Genomic DNA, 10,952 nt, shown 5'->3' with positions numbered 1-10,952 from the left:
AAAGTCTATTTGGTAAGAAGGAAAATTTGTCAGTGCAAAACTAACCCAACTTTGCAATTTATATGAACCGTTTTACACTCTACATATTTGCATTCACACTTATTTGCAGTGTTTCCAAACGCAGCCTAAGCATTTGTCTGGCATTGATGTTGTTGCTCCAGAAAACGGTGGTACATTAGCGCCACGTGGAAAAAAACGATACTCCAAGAAACGTCAATATGTTTGGAACCGCTTTTCCATAAAAAATGGTGCTCCAAGTCACGCCTTACAAATTGATCATTTTGGCATGGTTTGGAGCAACACCAAATTCAACATTTTCTCAGATTGAAGCACGTTGCTGCCAACGAGAACATGATGTGGACTTCCTATAATGAGTACCAGTGCTGAAAACAGATATGGAGCACTGGTACCAAATAGAAGGTATTGTTGTTGCTTCAAGAAACTTCTTACCTGACAACAACGTTTCCAAACAAAAAAAAAAAAAAAAAAAACATGGTCACATCAACAACACCATTTTCTACAGTATCGATGCCAAACATATACCAAATTAAATCCTTCTCCTGACTAACCGTTTCCACAATTTGAACCTAGATACGACAGAATGTTTCAATGTATCAAACCAGCTTGTTTATTATTTGGTAAAGGTTGAAATCATTTCATAATAAATCCAAAACAAAAGGAGAAATATGAGAGTATAGGAATGCTGATTTGTGAAGATATATGTTTCTCCATTAATGGATGGTGAATATATTCTTAATTAGCATGGACTTCTACTTCTGATCTCTTAGGTAGAAAACCATACATAAACTTAGCTGCTCATTCCCTAATCATCTCTCCTCCTCCTCCTAGCGGTCTGATATGATGATACTCATCATGTTGTGCTTCGATGCATTAAATAAGGAATTCACATTAGCTCCCCACAGCGTGAGCCATAAAACATCCCAACTCTTAAATAAGAGGGTGAATGCATGTATCATGAGATACCTGTCATAGACGGAACCGAACGTAAGGCAGAAGATCTGGACTATTGAGACATGGAGACAGTGCTCGCATACAGTTGGCATGGCAGATGGAGGCCAGCTTAGTAGGTGGAGCACGATAAGATTGTTTGGACTTAGGAATGCTTCTAATGGTTGCTAGGAGAGTTGGAGTTGGTAGTTCCATTCTGCTTTGTCCATGGATGCTTATAGGACTGAAATGCAACAAGTTCCCATACTGCCTTACATGCTGTCTGGACTGAAGTGGTGTCTGCCACTGCCACCATGCCACGGACGGACTCGATGACAGATCATAATATCTTTTCCAGGTGACAAATCAAAACTGTGGTTAAGCTAACTTTTGTATTTGGTCCGTTTAATATTTATAGCTCATTTAAATCGTATCAAGTGACAAAACACATTAAGGGTTCGTTTAGTTTCTATTAAATTGGGTGCAATCGAATCTTATTCCCAAGGGAAGGGGATCCGGGGCCATTCCCTCAAATGAGAAAATACCATTCTAGCTGCCAAGATGGAAATGAGATTTTGATTCCCGTGAATCAAATGGATCCTAAAATCTTCTTAATTTAAGTCCGGGTCATGACCCATGGGCTTTACAGATTTCACCCGGTCCTAATTCCTAAATGCAATTTAGATGGGCAGCTGCAAGGCTGCAAGTAGGTTTGGTTCGTGTTCTGTATTGCCTACACTTAAGAATTGAGACGAGAGGAGGAGCCCAGACAATAAACCGGCCGGAATTATCTAAACCGGTAACCACGAAAAGCCGATTTGGTTTTTCTTTCTTTCTTTTTTACTTGTCAGCTGCATAAACTTTGGTAAGGGCCAATAATAGCCATAGTGATAGTGGGAGTTCCAAATCCAGTGGTAGGGCCCAAGAGTCAAGAGTGGCAGTCCGATGATCTGCACGATATAAATTTGGAAGTATCCGGTTGGTTTGGAACATTTGGATGGGATGATTGAAATAGTACTTGGATAACGGCGATTCCTTTTTCTACGCTACTTGATAGCGTACGTTTAACATATGCAATACATACACACGGAAAAGTGATCGCTTTGGGTCTCTCACACACACATTTCTAAAATTTGATGACACCAAAGGAAATGATACAAACATTACATTCCAGCATAATTTTTTTGGCATTAATTAAGGAGGATACATCTTCATTACACATACACTAACTACAACACACGAGAGAGAATTGAACCAAATACACATGTTACAAACTTGAAAGTTGAAACTAATACATGGGACTAGTGGACAGTGGACACACACGAGAGAATTCAACACTTGTCAAAGATAGTTGCAGCTAGCAGGTGGTGATGAGGATACTTAATTGATCTGTTAAATTCACACAGTCGTGACTTCATTTGGAGCTCCCACGTTATTCTCTTTGTGGGCAGTTGGTTCACGCGCCCTTTGATCTATCCCCAGATTGCATTCGTCGTGGATCCTTGTTAAGTCGACCGAACGGACCTCGGCTGGGTTCTCCGTGGAGTTGAGCTTTCTAACATCGATGATGTGCTCGTTATTCACCTTCTGCTCCTCGATTATAACTTTCTTAGAGTCCTTGTAGATTACATATAGCAACATTTGAAGGATCCCAAAGATGAATCCCAATATATTTGGCAGCTGTAATTCATGCATGCACCACACAACCAATGTACAAATCGTTAATACTGATCGATCTTTTAAATGTTTTCTTTTTCCTTTTTTTGTTGGTGAAGTAGAAGTACTGAACATCTCATTAGTCATCACTACTTACAGCAACGTATAAGTCCTTCTGCAGGAAGCCATAGGAGAACCACATAACTGCGCTCAATGTGAGGAAGAATGACAATGAAAACGGCATGAATTCAACGCTCTTTGTACGAATAACGAGTCTCTGCGAAACAAATTAACAAACACTTGAATGAATGAGAATTTGAGATCTCTGACTAGCTAGCTAGCTAAAATAATTGATTGGTCAGGCTGCCGGTTTTTGTTTGTTCTAAGAGGCAGCAGTAGACTCTCTGTCTGTGTTGTGCATGTTCTCACCATAATGCTTAATGGCGCTGCAAAGACGCTGACAGAGAAGGCAACACAAAGCCATCCAACAATCTGAGCACGTTTGGTGCCGTGTGCTAAGAAGAGAGTGAGGAGAAGGATTAAACAAAATGTTCCAACGTTCAACAGTAGCAGTAGTTTGATAGTCTCAATCTGCAATATAATTCCGAATACAGACCTCCATTAGAATAGAACATTATTAGAGCTAATTAAAGTGGGTTGTGGTTGGAAAAGAATCTCTTCATTACGTTTACGTACCCTAACTTTCTTGGATGCATAAATCATGAACATGACAATGTATACGGTCTCAATGAAGCATCCAAAAGAGTTAATGGTAATGAGTAGATGAGCGTCAGGTTTCAAGAACGCATAATATATCCAAAGCATGGCGCTGAACAGTGCAACCACATAAGGAACCGATTGGAAGCCTTCAGTTGATTTCTTCTTGTAAATCCGGAAAAATGTTGGCCTGAAATGAAAATAGATAACCATTTAGTCCCTTGTCATCACCACACAACCTCATTGGAAAATTAACCGAAGTATAAGCAACCAAAGGACTTACAGTGGAGCAAGGTACACCATGAACGAGATGAGGTTGCCTAAAATACATCAATTGCAAGAAAAAAAAAATGGATTAATTAAATTGCTGAACAAACGACAGAATTAAATGGTGAAAAATGGCAATCATACAAAGGACTGAACAATGAGAGAAGAGAAGTGTATACTGTAGTCTGTACTCTGTACAGAACAAATAATGATACACTCTCATTCTCATTTTAGCAGCAGTAAAATAAGGGTTAAGCTAATAAAGGTAGTTCCATCAGAGAAGGGAAATATAAATTCAATGGTAGAGAATGAGTGAAGTTTGTGACTTAATTGGGGCACATCCCATTGTTCATAAAGGTATAATCAAAATCCCTATTACTCTATTACTGCAGTATTACTCCCTATTCTATAGAGTGCCTTGGGATAAAAGCATCTGCCTGTATAAGTGTATATTATTACAGCACGGCTTTTTTTTCTGGTCTTTTAATGAGAGATGTGCCCATATCAGCATACAAAATGAAACAAAAAAACTATCTGTTCTTTTTGTGTTTGTGTTGTGTGAGAGAGGTTGAAGTGGAGTGGAGCGGCGGCGATGGCAAAAAGAAGAAGTCAGAGCAATTATCATGATTATTCCAGTGCTTGGACCATAGCGAGGAATTCAAAAAAAAAAATTATTTAATAGAGTGGATCGATAAAGTCTACGAAATTGTGTGAAATGTGAAAGAAGAAGATAGAAAGAAGAGAAGTAGAATGGGTGAATAACGTGGGAGTTAGGAGTTAGGACTCTTTCTACCTAAGAGACCAAAAGTAAAAGTCCATGGGTGGTGAATGTTGAACAGGGCCATCTCAGCTCTTACAGTAGTACTCCACGTAAATAACTACGTACGAATGAACGTGAACACTCTCTCTCTCTCTCTCAAAGACAGTGTTAATTAAGAAGGAAAAATGAAGAAGTAGGGTTCAGCAGGTGAATCCCTAATCTTCTATCCTCCTGCGACTGCTACTCCTCTTACACTCTTTTTGGGGCCGGGTGCAATGGCGGACTGAGATGGATGATGATGGAGCAAGAGCTGGGGTTGAGGCATTAAATAGGAGAGGCGAGAGTGGGAGAACAGGGTGCGCATTGTGCACATACAGTTGGCATGACAGATGGAGAATTAGTAGGTGGAGTACGATAAAATCATTCGCCCAACTACAGATTGATATTAGCCACTGAGTTTTGAGTTTCTGCCTTAGCTACGTTATTCTCTCCCCGTGCCCATTGAGCGCCAAGCCGCGCTTTCACGTGACCAGTCCCACTCCGGCACTCCTAGGTCTTACGAGTTAAAACTAAACTCCAACCAAACAGAAACACCCAGCCACCAGTACCACCACCCCCTCCACGTCGGCTATCCGCCTAGCTCTCTACTTCTTTACTTTTTCCCTCCATTAAAAACATAATATTTTCTGGCGTTGGTTTTTTCTTGTCTGATTATATTATGTCCGTGCAGGGTTGACTATCTATGGATCATCTCATTCAAGCTTTGTAGTTTCAATTATCAAAGAATATTCAGAAAGGAACATAACTAAACTCTTATGATTGATATGCATCTCTTCCTTATATATATATATATATATATATATATATATATATCAATTTAAGGTGGGCCCATTTGCCAGACTCCCTTCCCCGGTCTCCAAGATATTTGGTAAAACGAATTAACTCTCTTATTATATTTAATTTGATGAATCAAACGATGGATCCCATTCTCAGCTTTGAATGAACGAATGAATGAAATAATGGGTCCCATCCCAATCCCATGAATCAAATGGGTGGCGCGTTTCAATGGAAGAAGCTGACATGCGCCTTGTGGCCTCTTGATCTTATTCTCAATATAGACAATAAAGGAAGAAGGGTTCCATAGTCCATACTACTTTGTGCCTAATGAGAAAATGTAAAAAAAAAGTAAGTATGCTTTTGGCTGAGAATAAAAGGGGATATACATGAAACTAGTAATAAAAATAAAAGGTAGTTGTGGGGGGGTAATGGGTATGGGGGGATGGCGTGGGAGGTAAAAGGCAAAGAGTAAGAGGAGTCCACGCAAGATGGAAATCATACACCTCGTTCATGCAAAGAGGATTCTCAGAGGAATCCAGCCAACCATGAACCATCCCAAGGAGAGTAGTGCACATGTGGATGTTATGTGAACATAATAAGGTAATGCTTCTGTTGCCTCACATGCTTAATTTGTCAGATGCAAATATCAAGCAAGAGAGGACTCCACGCAAGACGTGGCTCATACAGCAACTATGTGCACAGGCATTTTTGGAAATGAGGAATCTCCAAACAATAGCAGGCGTCCCTAGATTTTTCGAGATTCTCTTTTCTTCTTTTGCTTCCCCGATTTGTGATTTGTTTTTTTTGTTTACGGCGTGTTTGGAACTTGGTTGCCACCAACATTATTGACTTACATACATTTCATTCAACTTAACTTGTTTTTTTTTTTTGCTTCTTCAAATCTCTCTCTCTCTCTATTAATTATCATCAATTCATTCATTTCATCACTGAGTAGTACGTACTCAAAACCTGAACGTACCCTAATTGAAATTTACAAGTATTTCAAGGCGGAACATTTTATAATCCGTTAAAGAAATAAAGCATAAGTGAACTCGTATGTTTGTATTAGGTTGTATTACATGTAAAACTATACCAAGGCGGATTAACGTCGAAGGTTCTATGGTGTAGTGGTTAGCACTCTGGACTTTGAATCCAGCGACCTGGGTTCGACTCCCTGTAGGACCTTCTAGAATCCTCCTCTTGATGTTTAATGTTTTTTTCCTCTCTCTTCCCGTGAAACCAACAATTCCATTGAGATATTTTGGTCGAGGCAATCTCTGATTCTTGGGTGGGCCATATGCCAACTAGAAAGAATGGGCGCTCGCCCGACATCTACTGTGATCCGTCGAGTGGGCCGTAATCGAAAGCCAAGAGAAATGGGCACTCACTCAAAAGTGTCTGACTTGTCAGTAGGGGGTAGGCCAAATCTAACGCATGGGTCAATACAAAAAGGAAGATCCACATCCACTGGAGCCCAAAATCTGCTCGAGCCATTGGAGAGACTATCATATCACAGCAGCTGGGCGCACTTGCCCTTAGTTGAAGGGTGACGATTCATTCTTGCTCATCGGAAATTCGGAGAATAAAAAAAAATTGACAACTGGAAATTCTCTTTTCCATCCAATGAATGATCGACACGTAAGGGGCACCCCCCCCATGAGAGCGCTCTCATTGGATCACAACTCTGACTCCTCTGGGGTCGGGGAGGGAAATGGGCCGATCTCAACTAGTTCTCTCCCGCAAAGGGAGGATGAGGATCGTCTATTATGGAACGTGCCAGTGCCAAAGATGAAAGATCCGATCGCGGCCTTGTGCGGTCAAAACCTATCTAGTTGTTCAGCACTTGAGCTCCTACCCCAAGTACTCAACCAACTAAAGGTAGGTTTGAAGTGGGCAAGTGGTAAAATCATATAAGACAGTCAAAACGTGCATCGGGCTCGCCTGCGACCGGCCGACCTAGCTAGCACCCACACCACTCTCCCAAAGGCTCAAAAGGGTTCTCTTTCTCTCTCATCTGCTGATGGCCCAAATTTGAGCTTAAGATGTTCTTGCTATGTTTCCAAACAATCCCTTTTTTGGGTTGCTTTTAATATTGATCAATGTTATTAGGGCCAAACACTAATGCAAGGTGAGCTGCAGCCTGTAGGATGGCCAATTCAGAGCCCCAATTGGCCGGTTTATGGAATCCTTTTCAGTTTTCACCCACTTGTTTTCTGTTTCTTGAGAATTAATTAATTATTTTTTTATAGACATTTCACGGTATAAAAAGGAATGTAGGCATGATCATTTTGGCCACTTTGCTAGAATGGTCATGATAGATTCATGTCTCTTTTGCTCCCTACATGAGAGATGAATTAGGTGAAGGAATTCTTATCACAGACAAGGATATATTATCTTCTTGTTAGACCTAAAGAATGGTGACTTGGTGAGGGCTTATGTCAGTAAGCATCGTGGGTAAAGGTTATGGTTGATGTTAAGGGTGCAAGTGGGCTGGTTTCAGGTTGAAATTTGGAATATGAGCTTTTGAGGGTTGGCAAATGGCTAATGCAGCTGCAGTATAGGTTTTGAGTAATCATGGCTTCTACCCACTTCCACCCAGAAGAAGAAAAACGGTGGTAACTTGGGCAGGTTTGAATTGAGCATTTGTTATTTGTTAAAAGGTTTCAACGGGCCAGGTCCAATGCAATGAGCCAATGAATGATCTCCAAATGGGAATCGGGTATCCAATCTGCAGCACCCTTATGAATGTCATAAAAGAATATTCCTGACCAGAGCAATATCATATATATGTTCGTAAGTTGCATTCAGATTCAGATTGTGGGGCACGTAAAATGGCTGCATCTTACCTTGGACTGAGCTTCCTCATCTTTCTTTTGTTTTTGAATTGGCTAAAGTTTTTGTCCAAGTCGACGTTGGGCAGTCTTAGCTCGAGCTTCCGTTTATTGAGAGTGAGAGGGTTTTTTTTTTTCTTTTTTTTGAAAAATGATACTGCATTAAAAAGAGAAAACACCAAAAATGAAGTTTTTTGATCACACCTTTCCCGGCAGATTTCGAAAATATGGTCTGAGAAAACATTTTTCAGAAAAAAAAAAACGTATAACTAAGGCATCAGGTATGGTCTCAAAAAAACAAAATTCTTTTTATTTTTAAATAAAGATATTGGTTCCAAACACTGGTTGAATGAAATTGAATTGTGCCTGAGCTTGCCGAAGTTGAATTGGACATTTGGACTCAGCTTGGCTCGTAGCCCTCGCTGTACACAAGACGGTGGATCTGAGTGACATGATATCTAATCTGAAAATTCTGAAGTTGTCAAATAAAGTGGAATCAAAGGCTCAAAATCATCGCTTTTTTTCCTTTTTAACCCCACCATACAACGGAATTGGACTCAAAACTACGACAGCCAGCAACTTGGAATCCCCCCCTCAAATTTCTTCAATGCAATCTATTGGACTTTGATTCGGATACAGCTGTAGTTGTGTTATGGCATGTTAAGTACTTCCCAACATTTTGGCAGAGAATTTGGAAATTATTGTGCTCGAGTAGAATATTGACAATAATTCAGACTAATATGGGTTTGTATGTTTTATTGTTTTCATCCGAAAGATCACAGATTCCCATTTTCATAGGCGTGTTTGAAATTGAAAGCAAGGTTCTAAGGCAAAACCAAGATTATGCTAGCAGTGTTTCTATGGGTACAAAACTGTAAACCAAACCTGGAGACTGATGTTTATTCATTTACTATTGCAGCGAGTATTTGAGGTTCTGTGGTTAGACTACTTATAGCTCTACCGCCATTAAGATCCAAGCTCAAACAATGATCAACCCAAGGTTTTTAAAAACCAACCGGAAACAGAATCGGTCAGGGGATCGGTTTCTGGTTAAGTTCAACCGTTCGGGTCGAACGGTTCGACCCATGACATTATAAATAAAATATATATTTATAAATAATAAAAATAGAAAAAATACAGAATTAATGATTTTGGAGAATTGATGGCTTTTTGGGGAATTGATGACTTCGTTGATGATTCTTAACAAGGCCAGAGGAGCAATGTCGTTTTCCTTTTCATTTTACCTAGGGTGGATTTCTAGAATGAGGAGATTAACAAGTTCAAACTTTTTGGGGAATTGATGACTTCAATTAATGATTCTTAACAAGGCCTGAGGAGCAATGTCATTTTCCTTTTCTTTTTATTAGGGTGAATTTCTAGAATGAGGATATGAGATCCTATATGATTCTCATAAAACATTATATGTATATATCTCAAGTTGAAGAGAAATAGGTTTCATTTTCTATTATCTTTATCTATCAATTGTAAGAAAGATAGGCTTTAGGTCCTTCACCGGTTCACTGCCGCTAATGGTGGTGTGACGGTGGGCTCGCTGCCAGTGGGCTTGGGCTTGGTCATAGGTGATTGCCGCTGCAAGCCTGTAATTGTTATTGCTGCTAGAAAGTAAAAACCTTCCGCAAAATCGTCGCTGCAAAATCGCCCGCCACTACAAAATCGCCAGCTGCCGCTACAAATCAGTCACCAGACCTGTTACTACCGCATTTGTTACTGCTGGACGGTTGGACCTGCTGCAAAATCAACGCTGCTGTCGTAGATGAAGTTCATCGCCATTGCCAATCGTCGTTGGTTGCTGTGTATCGCCATCAGTCGCTGCAGGTGGCCGATTGGGTGTGAGGGTTGAGAGGAGGGAAGGGTTAGAACGAAAATGGGGTTGTTCTAACCCTAAGCATGTAAGATTTGGGGTCGGGGATATGGTAGTCATTTATTTTTTTATTTTTTTTTATTTCATTAAATCAGCAAAAATAAAAAATTATAACCCGCGAACCGTTGTCCGGGTTGAATGGTTTAACAGTTCGACCACCCGAGTCAGCGGTTTTCTGACTTTTTCAACATTTTTTAAGGAATTTCCATTTTGTAGTATAATCGGACCCGGGGGACTGACCGGTTATCAGTTTTTCCGGTACAACCCTCCAGTCCGGTCCGGTTTTGAAAACCATGGGTCAACCAATAAATCTCAGCAAGCTCCTGTCCACCATGTAATTGTATAATTAGAACATATAATAACATCCAGAGGTAAACGTTGTGGACTGAAAAATTAAGTTTGAAGCCTATATATAGATAGTAGGACTTCCCATCGCTAAACGTGAGGGCCCAAAGATGAACTTTTGATTTTCTTTTTTTTCTTCTTTTTCTTTTTAGATTTGACTAACGACGAGCAAATTGGTACCCATTTTAGAGGAAATGATATGGGGGGCAAATTGTCTCGGACGAAAAGTTGCACAAGAGAGTACTAACACTGTGAGAGTGTCAAAATTAATTCTTTTCAATAGAACTAGAAAATAAAAGTTTCATATAACTAAAAAACCTTAGGGTAAAAAGACGAAAGGATAATTCACCAGTTGAATTAATTATTGATCACATAGTGTATAGTGGCTTTTGCTTTGAATACAGTATAAATGACATTACCTTTCCACAAAGATGTTAGTAGAAACTAAAAAAAGAAAATCTTTGAAGAACTGTGCAATTTAATTTAAGTGGCCCAATAGATTAGCAATGAACCAATAATAACCATAAAAGCGACCAAATTAGATAAAAGAAATAAAGACTGATTGAATCGTATTAATTAATAATGGAAAATAGATTAAAGATAGGCTAAGTCACTTATCAGATAGAAATAACCACAAAAGTAAATGACCTCATTGATAGAATAAAAGAAAAACAATTTAAAACACAGGCCGAAGATATCTTTTAAACCT

At 39.6% G+C, this 10,952-nt stretch overlaps 1 protein-coding gene and 1 non-coding gene across 2 annotated transcripts; one reads left to right on the top strand and one right to left on the bottom strand.

Moving 5' to 3' along the window:
- Window positions 1-2,111: 2,111 nt before the first annotated feature.
- LOC104592804 (bidirectional sugar transporter SWEET12-like) lies at window positions 2,112-4,648 on the bottom strand. Its single transcript, XM_010252297.3, has 6 exons — window positions 4,382-4,648; window positions 3,605-3,641; window positions 3,301-3,511; window positions 3,034-3,195; window positions 2,762-2,881; window positions 2,112-2,628 (listed from the first exon to the last, which is right to left on the bottom strand). Exons 1-6 carry the CDS (start codon window positions 4,431-4,433, stop codon window positions 2,347-2,349), a joined length of 864 nt encoding a protein of 287 aa, XP_010250599.1. The 5' UTR covers window positions 4,434-4,648; the 3' UTR covers window positions 2,112-2,346.
- A 1,650-nt stretch (window positions 4,649-6,298) lies between these two features.
- Window positions 6,299-6,370, top strand: TRNAQ-UUG (transfer RNA glutamine (anticodon UUG)). Its single transcript has one exon. It is a non-coding gene; the product is annotated as a tRNA-Gln (tRNA).
- The last annotated feature ends 4,582 nt before the right edge of the window (window positions 6,371-10,952 follow it).

Source organism: Nelumbo nucifera, chromosome 3 (genome assembly GCF_055504915.1).
Source record: "Nelumbo nucifera cultivar China Antique chromosome 3, China Antique-T2T, whole genome shotgun sequence".
NCBI classification, from domain to species: Eukaryota; Viridiplantae; Streptophyta; class Magnoliopsida; order Proteales; family Nelumbonaceae; genus Nelumbo; species Nelumbo nucifera.
This window is presented reverse-complemented; position numbering and strand designations above follow the sequence as displayed.

Bases quoted from the DNA above. Each gene is read 5' to 3' on its own strand.
- LOC104592804 (XM_010252297.3), bottom strand. From the start codon at position 4,433: ATGGCCCTGTTCAACATTCACCACCCATGGACTTTTACTTTTGGTCTC. The intron at 3,512-3,604 runs GTAAGTCCTTTG...TTTTCATTTCAG, and splicing joins ATGGTGTACCTTGCTCCACT to GCCAACATTTTTCCGGATTT. The intron at 3,196-3,300 runs GTACGTAAACGT...ATTATATTGCAG, and splicing joins ATGCATCCAAGAAAGTTAGG to ATTGAGACTATCAAACTACT.